This window comes from Dendrobium catenatum, unplaced genomic scaffold, assembly GCF_001605985.2.
Source record: "Dendrobium catenatum unplaced genomic scaffold, ASM160598v2 fragScaff_scaffold_817, whole genome shotgun sequence".
Lineage (NCBI taxonomy): Eukaryota > Viridiplantae > Streptophyta > Magnoliopsida > Asparagales > Orchidaceae > Dendrobium > Dendrobium catenatum.
Window position 1 is genome coordinate 1,160,210 of NW_021319279.1, and position 23,833 is coordinate 1,184,042.

The 23,833-nt window shown below is 35.9% G+C and overlaps 2 protein-coding genes across 2 annotated transcripts in view; one reads left to right on the forward strand and one right to left on the reverse strand.

Moving 5' to 3' along the window:
- Nucleotides 1-5,244, reverse strand: part of LOC110096420 (LMBR1 domain-containing protein 2 homolog A) — a 36,800-nt gene extending 31,556 nt beyond the window's left edge. Inside the window, exons 1-2 of the mRNA XM_020822371.2 lie at nt 4,878-5,244; nt 38-114 (exon numbers count right to left, since the gene is read on the reverse strand). Coding sequence (XP_020678030.1) covers nt 38-114; nt 4,878-5,045 — 245 coding nt within the window. The 5' untranslated portion in view covers nt 5,046-5,244. The remainder of the gene's footprint in view (nt 1-37; nt 115-4,877) is intronic.
- Nucleotides 5,245-9,722: 4,478 nt separating this feature from the next.
- On the forward strand, nt 9,723-11,148 carry LOC110096418 (VQ motif-containing protein 9). Its single transcript, XM_020822369.2, has one exon. It carries the CDS (start codon nt 10,033-10,035, stop codon nt 10,903-10,905), a length of 873 nt encoding a protein of 290 aa, XP_020678028.1. The 5' UTR covers nt 9,723-10,032; the 3' UTR covers nt 10,906-11,148.
- The last annotated feature ends 12,685 nt before the right edge of the window (nt 11,149-23,833 follow it).

Genomic DNA, 23,833 nt, shown 5'->3' on the forward strand with positions numbered 1-23,833 from the left:
TTTGATCTGAATTATAACGCCCAACTAATTAACATACCAAGTCAAAGCAAAGGTACTCCAATATGACCAACTCCAGAAGAAAGCAATGCCTCCGTTATCATGCCCAATCAATGCCTGTATGAATGAACATCAAATCAATCTAAAAAATAGACGCGTGTGGTTAAGTGAAAGAGAAAACAATAACAAAATTTCCAATGGAGTTCAAACCAGAGTTTTCCAAACATTAAAAAAAAGTATGCTTAGCATGCATAATATGCAGGAAATATTCAAAAACGAAAAGTATTGTGTAGCAATAATGTTGCTATTACATGATGGGAGAAATTACATACATTTTGCTATTCCAGCAAATAACTCATGCTAGTATTTATATGCCAATAGAATGCAACCGCAAGCAATGAAACATAAACACTGCTGAAGGACTAGAGGGTTACAATGTCTAGACCGACACCATGGCTAATAATTGGTCACTCGGAGCTCCAGGCATGTGGCAAAAACTTCTCCAACACTCCTTGCAGTATAAAAATGGAATGTTCTCAAATGGAAAAGAACCAAAATGACTCTGACTTTTTATGAAAGATCAAAATAATCTCCAATATATTAAATGACTATTTTGATTCCACAACTCCTTAAAGAATAATCAAAATAGTCCGATGGTTGGTCCTTCATTTGATCCAAAAGAGTTGGGGACCATTTTGGTCCTTCATAAGAGTCAATGGACTATTTTAGTCCTTTTCTCCTTCTAAAATTATATTAAAACTTCTATTTATTTAAAATTTTTAATTTCATTTGGCGCCTATCAAACAACATCCACAATCTGCCCAGATGCAGCTTTTAAATAAAAGAATGGTATATCAACCATTAATTCATCTGCTTCACTAACAGAATTGTGCACTTTCATTGTTGATTAGTTTCCACGCATTTGCTCAACCGTATTGTTTAATCAGAGCAATATTCTAGTGAAAAAATACAAACAAGCAGGTGAAAACCATGCTAAATCAATAAGAAAATATGGTTGGTATTCATCAATTTAAGCTTAATAATCCTTCCCGGATCACCATCCTAGTTTCAAATATACTTTTTTCGTCAAGAATCTGTTGTGGTTAAAAAAGAGCCTCATTATTAACAGCTCATTTCTATGAATAGTTTCCGTTTATAACTATACATTATACAAAAAAAAAGAGAAACCAATCTGCTAACCAACATTCAATAACAGAAATCAGTGACAATCCAGACTACAAAATTATAGGAATAAATACATGTTACAGGAAAGATAAACTTGTGAAGATTGCTCATGACTACGTATAGGAAGGTCAAGTGAAGATTGATACTTTAGACTTGAGGAATAAAGATTCCAATAAGAGCTGTGTAAATTCATATCCTTCACCATATAACCAAACCTCCTCATTGGATAATGCGTTATCAATTGCAGCAAAAAATGCTAGAGTTACGTTTTAAGCATTTGAAGACTACTTAAAATACACGTAGTGCTTTATGCACCAAGCATAAAAACATAACAAAAACAAACGAGGCAATAACACATACAACTGAAATGCATTAAAAGTTAAAACTAAACCTGCAGCATTTAACAATATAGGAACCATATTCCTGTATGGCTCATTAAATAAAGCATTGCATAATCAAACATTAAGTTAAATGATCATCTTCAACGTTCCTATACATATCACAACGAATTAATAATCTTTCCATATAAACATATTACACCCTAAGAGATCATAGGAAACTCAATCTTGGCAATTCCATTGACCACATAGCATAAAAATTGCTAAAATAATTTAAATTGGCTCCTCCAACCTTAAGTTTAAGTTAAGAGGGGATAGGGCAAACCAACAAGTTAATGTAATCATAGGGTAAATGAGCATAATTTCCCTCAATTTAAAGATAAGAATATTTGTCGAAAGCAAAACTCATTGTCCTCAAAAGTCAGAACCATGCTCAAGGATGAAATAGATGATCTCTCATCCATCAAAAACCCCACCAACAAGTTTGTACATACATGTACATTTGGGTCTAGTTGATCAAGCAATTGTTAAGCTGGAAGAATAAGGTTCTACAACTCACTGAATCTGAACTAGCTTTGCTCAAGGCCTTGAATGGTCTGTGTCCCTACTTTCGAAGGATTGCTCAGCATGAACCCCAAATCGGCAAGTCCTAGTCAAACCCATTGTTTAAAATTAAGAAATATAAGACTCACCTTGATGCCCGCCTTAACTCAATTCTAGTAAACATAGTCTAGAGGCTTACACATTTACTTTTTTTTAGGGTAACACCTCACCCTATTTACTTTTTTTTATTAAAACTTACCTAAATTCTAAACCAAAGCCCTCAACAAATCACGCCTTCATGCATCCCTAAGCCACACCAACTTCCTCTCAACTGCTTAGACCTCCAACCCGCCGTCTTCGCCGCAGCCACCATTATCGTAGCCGCCATAAATGATCACTTGAAAGATGCACACCACCACCACCTCCTCTAAAAATTTTGGCGTATTACTCTCATCTTTATGTTGATAATAAATATTTATAAAAGAGAAAGATAATTAAAATAAATGAAAAAGCATATTGGGAGGCATTGGACACTACAGGAAGAGGCAAGGGAGAGACCAATTTCTTATAATGATGACTCAAATAAAGGCACCTTCAGTGATGACAGTGCATATGATTTATGAGTTGTTGTCAACAATTTCAGCTTTCTTTAATAATTAAATATGGATGAGTAAAGTACTGAAAAAGAAGGAATTTGGAGCTGAATTTGCTATTATATGAGACTTTTATGCAATTCTTATATTTTATGTTATTTTGCCCTTGTAATATTTGGATTTTATTTTTATTTCATGCAATTTATCATTTACCACTTTATATCTTGTGTAATATATATATATATATATATATAAGTTTGTTATTTTATAGTTCAATAGAAAGTTATTATGTCATCCTTTAACAAACTATTTGGGTACAACAACAACAATATCATCATTAAGCCTTCGTCCCACTACGTGGGGTCGGCTACATGAATCCTTTTTCTCAATTGTGTCCTATTAAAAGTCCAATTCTCGTTTAAATCTAATAATGAAAGATCATTTTTAATATTTCCTAACCAAGTCTTTTAAGGTCTACCTCCACCTTTCTTAACATAAGTCAAATCTAATACCTCTACTTTCCTGACCGGGTCATCGGAAACTATCGTTTTATGTGACCAAACCATCTAAGGTGACTCTCTCTAATTTTATCTTCCACTGAAGCTACTCCAACCTTTTCATGTATATGCTCATTTTGTATCCTATCTCTAAGGATAAAGCCACTCATCCACATGAACATCCTCATCTCTGCAACATTTAACTTTGTATTATGTTTCTCTTTTAATGGCCAACATTTGACACCATAAAGCATTGTAGGTCTCACCACCATCTTATAGAATTTTCCCTTAAGTTTGAGGGGGACTTTTCTATCACACAACAAGCCAGATGCATTCCTCCACTTCAACCATCCAACTTAACTTATGTTGATAATATCCCCATCTATTTCACCATCGCTTTGAACAATAGATCCAAGATATCTAAAATGTGTACTCTTATTAATAACTTGATCGCTCAAAGTCACAATCCCCTCACTAGGTCTATTACTACTAAAATTACACTCAATATATTCAATTTTAGATCTATCAAGCGAAAACCTTTAAACTCTAAGGTTGACCTCCATAATTAAAGTTTACCTTCAACTCCCTCTCTAGTCTTATCAATAAGATGAATATCATTAGCAAAAAGCATACACCAAGTTACATCCTCTAGTGAATAAATTATTATCAGAACTTCTTCGATGTAATCAAGAAACTATTGTACCATCACATTCCTCTTAGTATAGTTCATTAAATCAATTGTTAAGCTCTAAATGGGCACTACAACTCATTGGCTCTGAATAGGTTTAACTAATCAAGCCTAGAAGTTCCCTAGAAGTTGTTCAAAACCTTGAGTTGCATATTGCCTCCTGCTCACCCAAGATTTAAGGCTTGACAAATCGTTTAGATTGACACAGCCTAATTAGACCTTAATTATCAAACATTTAGTTGCCAACACGACAAGGACTTTCTTCCTGACAAACACTCCTACTCATCCAGGGTGCTCTCACCCACTAAGTAAAAGTTCTCATCAAAGCCCACTAGTAGGAATTTTTATTAAGTCCGGTGAAAATACCGAGCAACACCGAGCATACCGAGTGTACCGAGGGCGTTGTACCGAGCACGGTACCGAGCACTTTAGTGACGTGGCGTTTTGTTATTGGTTTCCAGATGCATTCGGTAACCTGACGGAATAATCACTCCACTAGTAGAGGTTCTGGTTAGGAGAATTCATCAAGGGTATTTGCTCTCTTCTTGAAACTTCCTCACAATTCTCTCCTAACAAATGGCTCACAATTTGTCTTACTCGTTCCGAGATATTACATCGACACAATTAATGTGCATTTCTTACTATTTTCTATAACTCGTTTTATGTCATTGACATCGTCATATGCCTATAAAAAAAGGAACCATGATCGTGCCTGGGAATATCGAATCATATGTCCTCATTCCATATTTTTTAACCAAATATCTCTTATCGTGTACCTAGATCTTCCCTCTAGAATCATATAATTCTCAATCAAACAAACCATTATAGAACTGACAGCATTTCTCGATTCGCTTCCCTCTCAAATCTCTAGAGCATAGCCCATACCTGTAAGCTACTGGTGCAATTCCAATGACAAAATTGAATCCGAACAAGTTACAACTGGCAAAACCCCAGCAAAATATCGAGAAACAATCGCCTAGAAAACCATAAAAGAGGAGAAGGATCGAAGGAAATGAAGGGGGATAAGGAATCGTACAGCCCAAATGTCGGCGGGAACTAAGATGATGAAGGAGAGAGAGCAGAACCACGTATATCCAACTGTGAAGAGCACGTATCGTGGGACGTCCGGTCCAGCGAAGTAGCGCAGCGTCACCGCAATCATGCCCAGGGTTAGCGGCAGCGATATCGAATAGAATACCCACATCTCCCTCCCTTTCTTGATCGTTCTTCCTCCTCGTTGACTCTTGCTATTTGCCTCCACTTGATTGAAATTGATCTGGAACAACAATCGGCAATTCGTCGAGCAGCTGATTCGAGGAGAGAGATAGAGAGAATGGGGATGGGAGCAAAGAGATCTTTCGAAGCTCTGGAGACGTCACTTTTGACGGGGAATGGTAGCCATCTTGGAGACCCATATCAGGAGAAACAACAAGCAAATAGAGAATCGTATTAATATTATGTAAATTTCGGGTCGCGGATCAGATTCGACCCGAATCTGAAAAATGATTCAGCGCTTTTTGGGTCAATTAAAACCTGACTAATTTTTTAAAATGGGTTAGTTTTTTGGGCCTGAATCTGACCCGATTCGGGTCTGGTTAACCCGACCTGAATGACCCGGGATGGGTAAAAAATTGTTAGTTTTCGGGTTAAAAATGAGTCAATTTCCAATTTTCAGATAAAAAATGGGTCAATCTCGGATTTCCAGATCAAAATGAGTCAATTTCGAGTTACTAGGTCAACCTAAATCCGACCTGGTTTTTAAAACGATCGATTTGGTAAATCCGAACCCGACCCATTTTGGGTTCGAGTTGACCCTAACACAAAATTTTTGGATCGGAAACGAATCAAATTTTCAGGTCGTGTCAAATATTGATACCCCTCAAACAATAGAAAAGTCCACATAGCTTATGTAGCCCATAGAGAATGTCAAAATAATATGCATCCGTGGGGTTATAAGAAAATAAATTAAAATTTTACAAGTCTTGAATCTTGTCTGAATCATGTTAGAATCTTTTTTAATCATATTTAAATTTTAATTGATTATTGTTAGAGTCAATATTGAACTCTATTTGAAGCTATCTCTAAGTAAAGGGTTTGAATGAGACTCAAATAGGTTTCTAAAAAAATTTGAGTAACCTTATTCAAGTTTTTATCCACGCTTATTTCATATTTTTTAAAATCAATATCAGCAGTGGTTAACTTAAACAAAAACTATATTATTAAAAAAATGGGATATTTTAGTCCCAATGAATGTTTAGTATTACTTTCTTAATAAATTAAATATATGAATTATATATTAAATATATGAATTATAATTTCAGATAAAAAATGTTTATATTATAATTTTTAATATTATAATATATTTTTTTTTTCTATATATATTATATATGAATTTTTTTTAAAAATTTTGTGTTTGAATATTGCTAGTCTATCAAAAAATATTAGAACATACATAGTCGTGCATATTAGTTATAACGGATGATTTCACTTTTTTAAAAATATTTAAATCAATTAAGATAAATTTACACATATTTTATATATAAGATTTAAATTCAATATCTCTTTCCAACGGATTAAGGTTTCGTTTGGGGCAACTTTTATAATATTTCTTAAAGCAATTTTTTAATATAAATTAAAAAAATTTCCTTAAAAAATTAAAAAAAAAACGTGGAAAACGAAACCTAAAATTAGTTGCATAATAACTTTACTGTAACTAATAAATTTTAAAATATCACATATATTTTATTTTTTATTGAAACATGGATGCTCAACGCCTTATAGAGTCCAATGTGACGGCCATTTGAATATAGGAATCGTGATAAATGGTAAATTCTGATCCGACAATCATGATCGTGCCATGTCAGGTCCGAGCCCCCACTAACCAATGCGAGCGTCATAGTGATGATTCAAATGATTGCTCAAAAATGGCTGAGCCAAAATTGATTGCATCAAATGCGATCATAAAACCAAATAAATAATTGGAGCAGATGACCCCACCCCACCATTATCATTTGCAGGGCAAATTATTACGTCCGGTGTCCGGATTCGTCCGGACATCAATTCAGATGCGCCACGTCATCAAAATACATTGGGACCCAATGCATTCGGGTGACATGGCACATCTGAATTGGGAGTCCGGACGTCCGGTCACCGGACGTAATAATTCGCCCATTTACAGAGATGACCGTAGGCACTAATAGAATTATAAAGTTAAGCTCGGGGTTTAAGATTGCTAAAAAAATCTTAAGGGAGATAATTTATGATAGTACCATAAGAAATTTTTGTGTACTAATTTTTTAATAACATCTATTATTTAAATAGATAAATGAGAAGATGATTGATGGCATTAGAATTTTTACACCAAAAGTCTTTAAAAAAAAAAAAAAACACATAGCCGTGGTGATTTAAAAGCAATATCATTGTTAGTTATAAAGGTTTGCTCGCCCCTTAATTTAGAGATAACAAAACTATATGAATATAGAGAATTAATTAATAGATAATATTACAAAATCAGTATGAGATTAAAGACGATCAAATGGTTGTGGCTGAATAACAGTAGTTTAATAATATCGTGGTGGTCCAACAATAGCAATTAAGTGGTGTTCTGATAGTGATAGTGATGGTACTTGGGTGGAGCTCGAGAATTTTTAAAATCTTTGAGCTCTCTTCAATATTTTAATAAGGGTCCTCTTCGTATATAAAGCAGGAGTCCATTTATAAATTTAATTAAATTATTTGACAAATATAATTAAATCTTAAATAATATAATTAAATTATTATAAATTATCAGCTTCGAATAGAGGGCTCTGCTAGGGTTTCTTCTCGCCGCCGCCAGGGCGCTGGTTTTGCTCTCTCCCTCCTTCCTCCTCCTCCGGCTTTCGATATATATATATATGAAATTTTAAATTTATAATTATCAAAGCTCTCAATTAACAAAATAAGATAAGCTATGCATATGACACCCAAATTCACTCTTCTAAAATTAAGAATAGGACTCTTCATTTCTTTTTTTGTCGGTCCTCAATTTTATTACTTTTGTTGTGCTTAAATTTTTATAAAAGTTTCTTAATTTTGAATAAATTTCTTTTATGTTATATTTTTGTTAAATTTGTTCTCTTGAAATATTCGTGGCGATAGAGAAATGTAAAGTTTAACATCTTAGCAGCGTATGAAGATCCAACACATAATCAGATAAAAAAGATGGTGTAACATTATAAGAGACGCCAGAATTTTACATGGAAATCCCTAAAAATGTAGAAAAATCATGGGGTCTTGCCCAGTTTGAATGAATCTATTAATGTTTGCAGACCATTACAAATGAGACACTTCCTTGAGGGGAAGACATTGGCTTGATGTAGCAAATATTCATTATATAAAGTGCATATATGATGTAAACTAAAAGAATCAATATTGACATATTTGTTTGATTGGAAAGATCATAGTTGGCGGGTGACAAAGATAGGAAAAATAGTAATAGGGTGACGATGGTCGAAAAGATTGTAGTTTTTACCTAAAAATTCCGGTGTCTCTTATGAACGCTACATTATCTCTTTTAATTGATTGTGTGGTGAATTTTCATATAAAATTAAGATGTTAAACTTTATAATTTTCTACGGTCATGAGGACACAATAAGAAAATTTTATTTTATTTTAGAAGAAAGAGAATAATAAAGCTCCTCATCAAGATTGACGTATCGAAGTATTTTGTGAGGCAAAGCCAGTCTCTCCGAGCAATGGAGGGCCTGTGTGGCAACCTTGCTCGTTTTTGGGATTCTTTATGGGCAGGCCGGATGTGCTGCGACGGTCAATCTAACTAATGCGGGTGTTGGTTTTTCGGGCAACCAGTGCAACAGCTTGGACTCCATCTATCTTTATACAGATTATGCATGATGAATGAGACTGTGCTTACATTCTGAGTCTATTTTTTGCCTTTTGTCCTATTTTCTTCTTGCTGCTGTCTTTGTTTATTTTTGTTTAGTTATTTCTTAGTTTTCATTTCACAGGTTTATATGTAATTTGCTACTTTTATTATTAATACATGGGCTTTAAGCCCCGGGTTCTCCCAAAAAAAAAAAAGTATTTTGTGAAAGCACTGATTGTACGCTAAGACGGACCGACTACAAAACCCAATAAAAATTCGTTGCATTCTCTTTCTTCAATAAAGAAAAAATACTGAAGCTTTAACTTTCCTCCAACTAGTTAAAAAAGTAAAAAACAGTAGCATTTTTTTTTGGTTGGGAAATAGTAACAAATTATTCAAAATCATAATTGGTATGCACAGTCGAATTTCTTTTTCAGCCCAGAAATCAATTTCAAAATAAAATGTTCCTCAGGAAAATCAAAAGACCAAACTCGTCCCATTTTGTTTGGCTTTTTAGTTTTTAATTTTAGCTTCCAACTGCCATGTGCTCCTCTGCACTTATTAGTCGACAAGTATTTTATCATTATTTTGTTTTATTTTTTTGTTTTATTTATCTATGTAATATCTATTTTTTTTTTATACTTAAATTTATAAATTTTATCTAAAATATAAATAATATTAATTTATTTAAAAATAATTAATTTTGAGCCGATTCAAATTAAATAGATCATATTCCATAAAAAATGAACCAAATAAAAGTTAAAATAGTTATTTTAAAATTGAAACAAAATTATATCTTTTTCATATATGATTAACATTATAAATAAAATTTCAAATATAATAAAAAATTTAAATATATAATGTTTGGCACATCAATGATAACGAGGCAAATATTTATAAAATAAAACAAATTAGTAAATTACACATTTTGACAATCCAGTAGGCTTAAAAGTTTATTTTATGCATAAATTTATTTTATACATAAATTTATTTATTTAGAAAACTTTATTCTGTGTGCATAGCAACATCTGGAGTTGTAACATACGGCTATAAAATATTTACTCCACTCTTCGTCTTCATCTTCAGCTCCAGCTTCATCATCAGCTTCTCAGTTTCTAGATCAACTTTTCTGCACTGTCATCTCATCTCTTACCACTGAACTGCAAGCAGCCAGCAACTCTCTCTCTCTCTCTCTCTCTCTCTCTCTCGTACTGTGGCGGCTTCTAGAGCAATAAGAAGCCCCAAACAAAAATCCTTTTCTCTTCAAGCTTCATAGCCTGCCGCAAAAGAGGGAAAAAAAAGAGACAAGAAGTTGCTTTCTGTATTGATTATGGAGAAAATCTGCCGGTCAGCCACAGCAACTAACTCAACTTCTTCCTCCTCTGCCACCGCCACCACCTCTGAGGCCGCCGTCAACAGTTTCAGCTCCGATAATAGCAATAGTAGCAATATCGGCAGCGCGCCATCGGCGACCAACTACAGCTCCAACTACATAGCCAACTCCTTCCGTGTCCTCAACAAGTCTTCTTATAAGATTTCGAAGCCCATCTGCAAAAACCCTAACCCTAGCCCTAATCTTATCCGTCCTCCTCCGCCTCCGTCTTCCGGCATCAGCTCCGTATGCGGAAGCACTGGCCCGCAGCAGCAGCAATCCCAACCTCCCGTCTACAACATCGACAAAAACGACTTCCGTGACGTCGTCCAGAAGCTCACCGGCTCGCCGGCGCACCTTTCCAACCGTCCTTCCCCGCCGCCGCCGCCTCCGCCTGCCGTGATGGCGACATCTCCACCGCAGCAGCAGCCTCGCGCCTCAGCCGCTCCCCAGCCCCTTTCCCGTCTCCACCGTATTCGCCCCCCTCCACTAGCGCAGCTTCTTCCTCACCATCCTCCCCCGATTCCGGCTGCGCCTCCTCTCGTCGGTGATGGTTGGGTGCGGCCTCCGCTCTCTCCGCTGCCCCCATTTCCGACGGTAAGCATGGCGGCGGAGTCGCCGATCTCCGCGTACATGCGACGCCTTCACAGTGGGCAGCCTCTGCTTGCACCGTCACCACCAGGAGTGGCGCAGCCACAGCTGCTTCCATTGTCGCCGCTTTCTTTTGGCTGTGCTCCATCACCTCAGACGGCTGCTTATTACCAGTTAATGTTAGCGCCCTCTTTACATTTTCCGACCTCGCCGGGCATGCCGATACCAAGCCCCAAATAAAGGATGTATTAGGTTCGAAATCTCTCCATCTCTGCACGGTAAGGTAAGCTGCGTCTGCACTGGAGATCCACACAGGTTTTTACTCTTGTAAAACAAACAGTTATTTATGGTATAATTTTTCTCATTAGTTCTGTATATATGAACTTATCAGGCCAATCAGCACATGTTTTGCTTAAAAGTTGCTGTTTTTTTGTAAATCGACCTTTTAATTACAGCTTTAGATACAACGCCATTAAGATATTAGGTCTTGTCCGGGAGATTAAGGAGCTGTTTGTTAGGTTTTGAGCAAGTTGTAACTCAAATTACGCCAAACAGATTTTCTAAAGCCATTAGGTTCTCACGCAGTTTTGATGTAAGTGGGTTTAGTAAACCTTGAGAGTATTAAAACGTGAGAACTGTTAAATGTTCTTAAACCCTGATAAATTAGTTGGCTATTTGTTTTAGAATTTAAGATTTCCGAGGGAAAAAAAAATAATTCCGTTAAAACCGAGATAGGGTGGGATTTAAAAGGTCGCTGACATAATTAATAGCGAGATTTTTTGAAATATTCGGATTTAAAATCTCCAAATTTCCATTTGTCGGAATTTAAGCTAAAGCTTGCTTAATTCCTTCATGAAGATGATGCCAAATTGGAATATATTTTTTTTGGTGTTTTTGAGTTTTCTTTTTTTGTTTGTGGTGGTTGGATTTTTTGAAAGATGCTGGACTTTGGAGAGCCTTAAATTTTTTTATTGAATTACATTAATTAAACAATAAAACTAATTTAATATGCATAATTAAATCAGAATATATTATCTCATTATAATTTATTTTAATAATAATATCTTAATCCATATTTGTGATTAATTATTTGGTAGAAACAATGTTTAAGCTTATCTTATCACAATTAATAATCCTTAATTATGTTCTTATTGTCTAAGTCAAATATTATTATCTTCTAAATTAAATTAAGTAATGTGGACAAGGCGAATTAACTCACAAATTTTATCTAAATACCTCAATAAAAAAGGATTATTAATTGTCCTCCAACCACTATGGTTTTTCTAACCTCTCTCGCCCACCGACTATGGTCCTTCCGATCACTACGGTTTTTTTTTAGCTTCGTCGCCCGCCGACTACAGTCATTCCTACCACTACGGTATTTCCAACCTCCATCGCCAGTCGACCATGGTCCTTCCTACCACCGTCACCCAACTACGTGTCAAACTTCCTTCGTCGCCGACTATGGTCTTTCTGACCAACATCGCCCGTCGATTATGGTTCTACCGACCAAACAAGCATGTCAACACTAAATCTTCCAACTCCCACCATTTAATGCACTCTATATGATGTGTATTAACTACATTGAGCCAATGTCTTCCCCCTAAGGAAGGATCTCATTTGTAATCAACTGCAAATACTAGTGGATTCATTCAAACTGGGCAATGCCCCGTGATTTTTTCTCTTTTCAGGATTTTCACTTAAAAACTTTGGTCTCTTATGAATGTTACAACCCTTTTTTTATCTGATTGAGTGTTGGATCTTCGTACAAAGCTAGGACGTTAAAATTTATATTTCTCTACCGCCGTGAATGTTCCAATCCGCAACAAGTATAAAATAAATATATATTTTAGAAATGCATTAAGTTGTTTGGTTGGATGTAAATAAAACATGTTTTTTTTTTTTTGACATTTTAAATAGAATGGAGAAAAAAAGGATTTATGTAGCCTACCCCACGTAGGGGAATAAAGGCTTGATGTTGTTATTGTTGTATGAGGCATTTTAAGTTCATGCATTTTTTAAATACAATAGGTGGTGGCAGAGGTGGTTAGTGGGTCTGCAGGTAGGAAAGGTGATGGGGTGTATTGAAAATTGTCCAAATTCAATGATTTTGGATTACACAAAAAATGAACTTAGTAATGAATCTGAAATGCATAAACAAGTTACTTTGGGTTTGTTTTCATCCAACAAAACAACAATAGTCTCAAAATTTGTATGTTCTTTTCACTCTAATTTTAAAATTCTCCAAACTAAATCTGAATAGTTTTTTGTTCTATATAGAGGCAGATCAACAGGAACTTGTTTTCCATGGTGTAAGTTGTCAAGGGAGAAAAAACTGATGCCTCTGATCTATAGAATATTGTCATGTTTGCCTTGAGTTATGTTCGTTATATTATTTTGATTCAAGTTATCTTTATTTATTTTTATCTTTGATATGTTGGTTCTATCAGTTATTTTGATTATGTTTGATACAAAGTGTTTCGGTATTTGGACTAGGACTGAAGTCTATTTATGGGGTATGATATTCCAAATTTGGTACAAAGTCATTTGTTCTTTTGTTTTCCATGATTTATTTTCTCCATGTTCCTAAATCTTTGGTTCAGACTTCGGCATTGCTCATCACTTCTGAGCTTGCCATAGCACACCAACAACAAAATTTGCCCTAGAAAAGCTCTTAAATTGTCATCAGGAGAGAATTTAACCTAATTGCTCATCATGAAGCTTGATTAGAGGTCCTAAGCTATTGTGTTGATGGCCAATCAAGGATGCTGAATGTGCTCTTGACCATTTCTAGCCCTCTACCAATACCTTGTGTTGTCTTGGCGACAATCAATCACTCCTTTGATGGGGGATATAGGGCTTTGTTAGTAGGGAAAAGGTTCCCCATATTTGGTGTTGTATAATAAAAATGGAAGTTCTAGCTTATGCACAATTGCAATCTTATGAGTCTTATGCGTATTGGCAGTGCTTATGGTGCTTCAAATTTTTCATGAGCTTGGAGGAGATCATGTTTATGAAATGTGGTGTTTGCATTTTGTTGATTCACTGACATTTCTTTGCGTGTTTTAATATCAACATGGTATTCATGATGGGTTAAAACACTATATGTCGATTTTCACTATTAAATGGCAGTCACTCGCCATACTTGAATGTTTTTGAATATTGTGTTAGGATATTGGATGAGAGGAAGAAGCACTTCCTTCTTGAGCTTCTTCGGAGAAGAGGGAGAGAGCTGAAACTAAATTTTTATTGCTTAATCATGTTCCCTAATACAACCTATTGCCTCTATTTGTTGTTGCGAATCTGAGATTATGGATTAGACTTTTGATGATAGCAAATATTCATGTTTTTCTACGACTGTCTTGCCTAATAATTTTTCAGGTCCACAAGATCGAACACAACTCAAGACCAGCTCAAGATTGAGTAGATTTAGGTTGAGTCAGTCTGTAATGTTTTTGTTTTTCTTGAGTCAATTATAAAAGTGGTTGTTGATGCTAAGTAACCTTGCACACACACACTTGAGGGGTTTTATGAGTTTTTCTATTTTGAGTACATCGGCCTGGACGATGTTCATATCGGTCAGAATGATCATATTAAAAACAAAAACCCTAATTAAGGCATCTCATTAAGGCAGCCGTCATTAAACAAATCATCCTGGACAATCCTTGTATCGATCAGGACAATAGGCTCAAATTAGAAAGAATTAGCCGCTATAATCAATTTAGATATTATTTATTTTAAAACATCAGCCAGGACGAACTCAGCATTGGCCTGGACGATGCAGCACAATTATGCCTAAATTGATCTGGTAATTATGGAAATCAATTAAGGCTGATTGATACGATGGTCTGGACGATTGACATCGGCCAGAATCTGTTCAGGGCGATGTTCAGGACGATGATCCTCGGATTTGAACTAATCGTCCATGACGATATGGTATCGGCCTGGACGATGTAATCATGTAACCAATTTTCTTCTCATCGTCCCAAATCGTCCCGGCTGATTGAGCTTAATTTGTATTGATCATACAGGACGATAGAAATATCGTCCTGGACGATAATGTCGGTTCTTAAAATTCTATTTAAAGGACCCGAATTTTCTCATGCAAAAGACCTTGAGTGATGTTGTCTTGACCTGAGAGAGCCTTTGGAGAGATAGAGAGAGAGAGAGAGAGAGAGAGAGAGAGAGAGAGAGAGAGAGAGGAACTTGTGAGGGGGAGTTTGTGAGAGGGTTCACAAATGTTGCTCCAAGCAAGGTTCCAAGTCGTCGTCTCCGTTATTCGTCCTTCGTCCTTTGGAGATCTACTTCAGCAAAAGGTCCGTGTTCTCTGCCCGCTTCAGGAGGAAGCAAAAGGAGTCGGTTCTCTGCCGCACCAAGGTTGGTGAAAATGAGTCTGTTGTAAAGGCTTCTCCGCCTAGCTGTGGGAGCTAAAGGAGAGACACTTAGTTAGTGCAATACTCGGAGGATGTTTCCGAGGAGTGGACGTAGGTCAAGGTTTCACCGAACCACTATAAATCCGGTGTGATCTTTCTTTGTTTTACATTCGCATTTAATTTCCGCATCCGCTACTCTTGTGGTGAATTGTTTTGATTTTAATTTTGTGCTCTACCTATGCTTTCGTACCCTGTGCGTCCACCCGCACCCCGCGGCTCGTGCCCCCGCCCAGCGCCTCAATCCCTGTGCCCGCGCTTTGCACTCATGTCGTCTAACTCCAACCACACCCTGCGCATATCCACCCGCGCACCGAGCCCTGCACAATGCCTGCACTCTGCTTGTCTCAATCCCACGTCATGAGCATTCACCCGCGCCCTACGCAGCCTACATGCTCCCGTGTGATCTCCTCGCACACCGCACTCCAGCGCTTCCATTCCCGATGTTGTTCCTTAAGAAAAGGCCGACTCCACCTCAAAAAATCTTAGCTGGTCTTTAATAAAAAAAAAAAAAGATCCTGCTTCTAACCGGTTCCGGCAACCACCACTCACGAGCCCGTCGATCTGCTCGCAATTTCCGCTCGTCTTGCCTCCAATTCTTCGTGCAAATGAACTCCCCACTTGTTCTGCTTGCGTTGGCTGGAAGACTCGGCCTTATTTAGGGAAGGTAGGAAGCTCGGGAAACTGTGGCAATTATGATATGGGTACATCCAGAATTTCTAGGAAAGGAGGGAGTTATGGCTCTTCGGTGTCTTCAGGAGGAATATGAATAGGGCGTGGTTTGTTGGGTCGTAAGTCAAGTGGGGGTTCATTTGCAATTTTGCATAAAGAATTAGAGGCAGGACGACCAGAAATTGTGAGCAGATCGACGGGCTCTCGAGTGGTGCTTGTCAAAACTGGTTAGAAGCGGGATCTTTTCATTTCTTGATTAAAGATTGATCAATCAATATTTTTTGAGGTGGAGTCGACCTGTTCTTGAGGAGCAGTGCTGGGAGTGGAATCGCGGACGAGCGCTGACGTGCGGTGTGTGAGGAGATCACATGGGAGCACATAGGCCGCACAAGGCACAGTTGAATTTGCACGGCGTGGGATTAAGACGAGCAGGGCGCGGGCATTGCGCATGACTCAGTACGCTGGTGGATATGCGCAAGGTGTGGTTGGAGTCAGACCACATGAGTGCAAAGCGCGGGCGCACGGCTTGGAGTGCAGCGTGCAGGCATGAGGCGCGGGGTGCAGGTGGATGCACAGGGCACGAAAGCAAGACGCACATAGTGCGTGGTATTGGATGCATGGGACGCAGTGCGACAAAAGCAGATCTGTCGAATTGGTGGTGCAACTCTTAAGGAGTTGTTTATCGTTCGATGGACGCAATTGGCGGGGAAGACCGGCGGGATTGTTCTTTGTAAACAGCAGTTATTCTTTTTTATTGTGTAACTCTATGATCAATGTGGAGATTGTTGGATATTGGTCCTAGATTTATAATTGTATTTCTTTAGTTTCTTGAATGGCTTGTGTTGCCATTAGTGTAGTATTTTGAGTCTATAAATAGAGGCTATAAGCTGTAGTAGGGAACATGGTTAAGCAATGAAAATTTAGTTTGTTGCTCTCCCTTTCCCTTTCCCTTTCCCTCTCTCCCTCCTATCCCAAGAAGCTCATGAAGGAAGTGCTTCTTCCTCATCCAAGATCCTAACATATTGTTTGTCATGTTGCTGTACTATCCAGTCCCTTGCGTCTATGCTTCACAAATATGTGATGGCATTGTATTATCTAGTCTTATCTGAGAAGTGCTATTCTGTTATATTGCGAATACAGACAAGTTGCCCACTACTTGTGTGCATTCGGACCTTTCTAATTTTGATTGAATAGTAGAGCCCAGTCTACATCTATGGAACTTCAAGATTCTTAAACTTTTTTAGAAAACTATTAAGACATACTCTGCTTTATAAGAGAAGGATTAATGCGGCAATTGTTCTGCCAGATTCATGTTTACACTCTTGAAATGTAAGTTTTCAGTCTATAAGCTGAGTGTTTTGCATTAGGAATAGTTTTATTGCAAATTAATGGATAATGTTTGAATCAATGAGTTCTCTTTCTCTATTGTTGCTGCTAGCTTTTCTTCCACAAGTTATCAGTCTTGATGGGACTTCCCAAAATTTTATTGATATGAGAGTAGACAGATATTTATTGTAGGCTTGTAGCTTGTTCTCTGAGGAATTTTCTTGTGCTAGTTGTCTATTATGGACGATTTTTTAGCTTGTTCTTTAACCATCCTCTAATGAGAACATTGCTGGTGATAAATTATATTATTGTTGTGTATCAAGAAATTTTATCGTAATAGAGAGTTTAATGTCTTAAGTCGTTTTTTGAGAGGTTTGATGGAGAAGTATAGAGAGAATAAAGAGAATCTTCATATGATATTTATTGATTTAGAGAAAGCAGATGATAAAGTTACGAGAGTTCTATGGAGAGTTCTAGAAAAAAAAGGGTTAATAGATTTTATATTCAAGTGACTAATAATTTGTATGCAGGGGTTGTTACTTGTGTTCAAACACAAAGCGGCTTGACCAAGTATTTTTCTATTTCTGTTGGATTAGATCAAGGATCAGCCTTAAGCCCATATCTTTTTGCTTTAGTCATGGATGTTCTCACTACATCTGCGAGAGGTACTCTGGTGCATGCTGTTTGCGGATGATATTCTTCTTGTTGATAAGACTAGAGAGGGAGTTGAAGGTAAACTTGAATTATGAAGGTCAACCTTAGAGTTTAAAGGTTTCGTTGTAATAGATCTAAAACCGAATACATTGAGTGTAATTTTAGTAGTAATGGATATAGTGGGGGATTGTGACTTCAGACGATCTAGTCATTAATATGTGTATACTTTTTAGATATCTCAAATCTATTGTCCAGAGTGATGGTGAAATAAATAAAGATATTATTAGTACAATTCAAGTTTGATGGTTGAAGTGGATGAATGCATCGAGCCTATATTGTGATAGAAAAAGTACCCCTCAAACTTAAGAGAAAATTCTATAAGATGTGGTGAGACCTGCAATGCTTTATGGCGCATAATGTTGGCCATTAAAAGAGAAGCATACAACTAAGTTAAATGTTGCAGAGATGAGGATGCTCAGGTGGATGAGTGCTTTTACTCTTAGAGATAGAACACAAAATGAGCATATACGTGAAAGGTTGGACTCTATATTGTGATAGAAATATACCCTTCAAACTTAAGGGAAAAATTCTATAAGATGGTGGTGAGACATGCAATGCTTTATGGTGCATAATGTTGGCCATTAAAAGAGAAGCATACAATTAAGTAAAGTGTTGCAGAGATGAGGATGTTCAGGTGGATGAGTGGTTTTACTCTTAGAGATGGAACACGAAATGAGCATATACGTGAAATGTTAGAGTAGTTCCAATGGCAGATAAGATTAGCGAGTTGCCTTAGATGATTTGGTCACATAAAACGTTGGCCTCGTGATGACCCGATTAGGAGAGTAGATGTATTAGATTTGGCTTATGTTAAGAAAGGTAGAGGTAGACCTAAAAAGATTTTGTTATAAAATATTAGAAATGATCTTTCATTATCAGCTTTAAATGAGAATTTGACTCTTAACAAGACACATTAGAGAAAAATGATTCATGTAGCCTATCCCACACAGTGGGACCACAGTGGGATAAAGGCTTTGTATTGTTGTTGTTGGTGTAGAGAGTTTAATGTCTAAGTATTGTTCAAGATCCGTTATACACAAATAAAAGAGGATCAGAATTTTTACATGAAAATTCGAAAAATAGAAAATAATGAGCTTAAACCTAGTTAAAATGGTTTCATTAATGTTTTTTTTGTTTGTTAAAAACTATGTTATTCTCTATGATTGGGAAAGGTTTGAGTACAATATAAAAGAGAAAAAACTATATAGAATGAATTTTGTCGTCGAAGTTGAAGGAACCTTTTTGGCGTGAGTGTTATCTTTAAGTGATTGTTTGTTATTTGTTTAGTAATTCTCTTTTGTGAAGGGTAGATTAGAAACCAAGAAGCCTAACGTAAATCTTGATGGTGATGTTAGGAGTCATCATTAGTGTTGATGGCATTGTGTACACTATCGATCTTAACACATGATAAAGTAAGTGAGTATCAGTGTGGTCGAGTGGCAATAATTAGGAGATTGTATTCAAATGATGATTGTAGATGGGTGGTGATGGTCAAATTGTAATTGGGTGGTGGCGGTTGGAAGATTGTATTTGGATAATGGTGATCATAGAATCTTATTTGGGCAATTGTAGTCAAAAAAGTTGTAGTAGGTCAAAGGTGGTCGGAGTATTATATTCAAGCGAAGGTGTTCGAGTTATTATATTCAAACGAATGTGGTTGAAGAATAGTAGTCAGATGTCAGTGGTTGGATGACCATTGTTGGGCTGTAGTGTTTGTACGTCGGTGGTTTGACGGTGACGTTCAGGCATAGGCGACCTAATGATGGAGGTTGGGCGATGACAATCCCATGATAGTAGCGATGGTGGTGGTGGTGGTGTTGCATTACTCTCTTATCGGCACGCAATCAAATAAGAGAGAGGGTCTATCATTTATGTCACAAAGGATCCTCCTGACTTACGTCGCCCACCGACTACAAGCCTTCCGACCTCCGTCGCCCACCAACTACGGTCCTCCCGACCAAACGAACATGTCAATAGTGATCCTTTGTATTCATATCATGTAATGTACTCTATAAAATGTACATCAAGCTAAGGCCTTCTCCCAAGGAAGGGCCTCATTTGTAATCGACTGCAATACTAGTGGATTCATTCAAACTGGGCTAGGCCCCGTGATTTTCCCCCCTTTTTAGGGGTTTTCCACGTAAAAATCTTGGTGTCTCATAAATGCTAGACCCTCTCTCTTATTTGATTGCGTGCCGGATTTTCGTACAACGCTAAGACGATAAACTTTATATTTATCTACCCCCGCAAATACTCCTGTACGCAACAAAATTATATTTAAGATACTTTATTATTTTGAGTTAAATCAAATCATTGTTGATGTCAATTGATTTATCTTGTTAATATTTTTTGCTTGATTATAAATTTGAAGAAATCTGGTTTAGATGATTTTAAATTTAACTTTTATTTTTTATTTTTTTTACATATGAATCACGTGTTCAATCGGATCGATTTTTAATTATTAATCAATCATCATGTGAATTTTTTTCCCTTGTAAGAGAATTACGGCTTGAGCATTGCTGTAAAGGGTATTGATGATGGGGAAAATTTTCTATTTGTACGTTTAAACTTAAATTAATTATTAAATTATTTTAAGATTAGTATAATTTTTATTATATGTTGTCAAAGTAAATTTAATGGATAAATTTGAGTCAAATGTCCGAACCTAAAAGTGTACCATAATGATATGTCTGTGCAAGAAAATAAGTGGATCTGGCCTTTAATTAAGGTTTTGTTTGGGACGGCTTTCTCCCTGCTTCTTAAAGCGGTTTTCTAGTATAAAAATTTTAACTTTTTAACTAAAAAGTCGCTTTAAGAAGCAAGAAGAAAGCCATCCCAAACGAAGCCTAAGATTTATTAAATTGCAAGTGGCTGTGGTACCTATACTTATTTTAATAATATCGAAATTTGACCTTTGTACGCGTTATTCATTGAACAATGGAATTATAGATTTCATAATCTAGAACTAGATAATCTACATGATTACTTATGTTTGCTTAGTTGTTTTAATTGATTTTCTTCGGTGTCTCACCGAGAAATTATTTTGTGCGGACGTTAGACTGTTTAGAGGCGAATTAGAACACGTCATGTCACTCGGTACATAATAAATGGGCGACGAGGCACGTTCTGATTCGCCTCCTGATGGCATCTATATCCACAGAATAATTTCATTATTTTTGGGTGGAAAAATAAGATGGCAAAAAAAAAATGTTGGATTCAAAATTGTTTATGGATGACACCCGAGTTTACTGGCATGCCAATTTCATGAGTAAGTGACTTTGAACTTATGTGAAAATGGAGAGAGAAGATTATGCTAAAGAAGAGTTGGAATGGAAGTGCTCAAAAGCTCAATTAATCCAAGATCAATCACTAGATTAGTGATTGATAAATTACAGTTTAGAAAGGTGCAAAGAGTTTTCTACACTTTTTATTTATATGGTTCTAAGGGTTATAATTAAGAAAGGTCACACCTATAAAAAAAATAAGAAGTACGATGCTATATAGATTATCTAAGACACTTGTCGCCTTGTACTTGGCTAAGGGAGAGCGGGGGCTGTAGAGCTCTGGTGATATGTATTTGGGTGAGCTCAATAATGTCTAGTATATATTAAGCGAGTTTAGTAGTGCATAGTAGGAGGGGTGAATCTATGATCAAGTGGTGTTTGATGGTTGAATGATATTTGAGAGCATCTAGTGATCTGTGATTAGCCTTGGATAGCCTAAGGAGTAGGTGAGTGAACTAATGTGGTGGAAAAGATGAACTTAATGGTCGGTTGATTATGGTGAGTTGAGCTGAGGGCTCTCTGGGCAGTCGCTTTCTTGTAGTTGAGATTGGATCTTGGAATATAAATAAATTTGCCCTAGCGCAAGGGTGGTTAATGTGATGGCTAACCCTTTTCACGGGGTGAATGGTAACTTACTTGGTTGAAGATATCCTGCATAACCCCTCCAAAAGAGCGACCTTCCTGCATAAGCTCAGGCGAGTGGAGACTAATATTATTTTGGATGAGTTCCTTTGTGGGGCCCACTGGATGTGAATAATCTCCTTTTAAGTCGCTGATATGTGAGTACATATATGATTATTAAAGTATTGTTGGCTTGATGATCTTGTAGATGCACACTAATTTTATCCTTTTACATACATAATTATAATAAAAATGGATGATAATATTATAATTAAATATGAGGAGGACATACTAAGTTGGATTTTTTTGGAGGTTGTTGTAATTTAAAAGTTGATTAATTTTTTGTGTTTATTTTCAAATAAATTTAAAGATTTTAAAATTCATTAAGAATAAAATTTTAATAAGAATAAGTCTCATGTACTTTTTATTTTTATTTTGAAACTTTTCTATGTGAAGCGACGATAGGACGATGATGATTGTATGACTACAAATGTAGGCGTCGATTATTGAAGGATGACAAACAAATATTCATGATTGAATCACGTCAGACACGTTAGCATTTGTTATTGTTAGTTGGTGGTTATCATTTAAGGGAGTCTTCAACATTGGTTAATGGGCATAGATCTAAGATTATTTATGGGTTTATTTTACTTGAAGAAAAAGGGGTGCAAAATATTTTAGATACATGAGTTTTGAAAATATTTGTGTTTGGGTTGAAGCAAAATTAATGCAAAGTCAAAAATTTAAGTATTTGGAATACATCATTTAATTTTTAATTTATTTAGAATTTGCACAATTTTGAGCCAACTTCAAATGCATCGCAAGAGAAATTTTTTGCCTAATATCGCATTTGATGTCATCGTTGTTCTCAATCGTTGCCTCTGCCATCATTGTCATTCTCAACCATCGCCTTTGCCACCCAATGTTGGTGCCACCCAACCCTCTACCAGCCAGCCATTACCGTCGTCGTCACCCTCCAATCACTATCAACCACCATAATCATTAAGCTTTGCATTGTTTTTATTTTAATTCAAATTGAACATAAAAAATAAACACCTATATTTATTTTCTTACATTTCTTTTACACACTATTTTATTTTATTTTGTGTTCCATTTTTCAGCAAAGCAAATAGGCCCTAAATCCAAAAACTCTCTTCCCTTGGGTCCTATTTGATGGGATGAAGGCTTACTTCTAGAGTTTTTGAGTGTTTGAAAGCTACTCAAACACTTTGTGATACAAATTAGAATGATATTTTTAATCATTTGATACTTTTTCAATTTACATTTGTTGAAATCGAAGTTCGCAAGTTCTCAAAGTAGATTCTAGAAATTTCTAATTCAAATACTTGTTCCAAGAATCACATTTGATCGGATAAATTTTTTTGATAATTTATCGATCATGTCAACTAAATACAGACATATTAATGGAGTCACAAAAAAATTAGGAAATGTAAATTTTGATTTATTTTGATAAACACATTGTAATTATTTTGAGGTTCAAAATTATATTCACATTCAATATGGGGTATATTCTAAAAAAAAAGTTTAACTAATCATTTGAATATTTTTTTAAAAAATTATTGTTTATTTTATTAAAAAAATAAAATCACTAAATTGCATTTAGCATAAAAAATTCAATTATTTTGATAATATATTTCAAATAAAATAAAATCAATATAAATGGACATGAAAATTATTACTTAAAAAATTTTATCATTTGATGAATATTGGATACATTATACATCAAATGATTTAAGTGTTGTAAATGAAAAGATTTTAATATATTTGAATATTTTGCCTTGCTAACAAGTGACAAACTCTTATGGTACTACGTTGAATGATATTGTTTGTATTTGTACTCTAAAATAAAAGTCCAAAATTTAAATTCTGATAAAAATAATGCTCATTTTATTATTGAGCTACTAATTTTTTCATGACTTTAATTTTAACAAAATCTGCAATCATTTTTTTTTTTCAAATACAATAACTTTTTTTACTCTTCATAAAGTGCAAAATATTGGAAAATTTTTATGTCGGGATGTATTGATCAAATTTTGAGTTAGTATTGTACATCATTGTTCATATGCTCAACATCTTGATGAGTCGCAACCTTGTATGAGC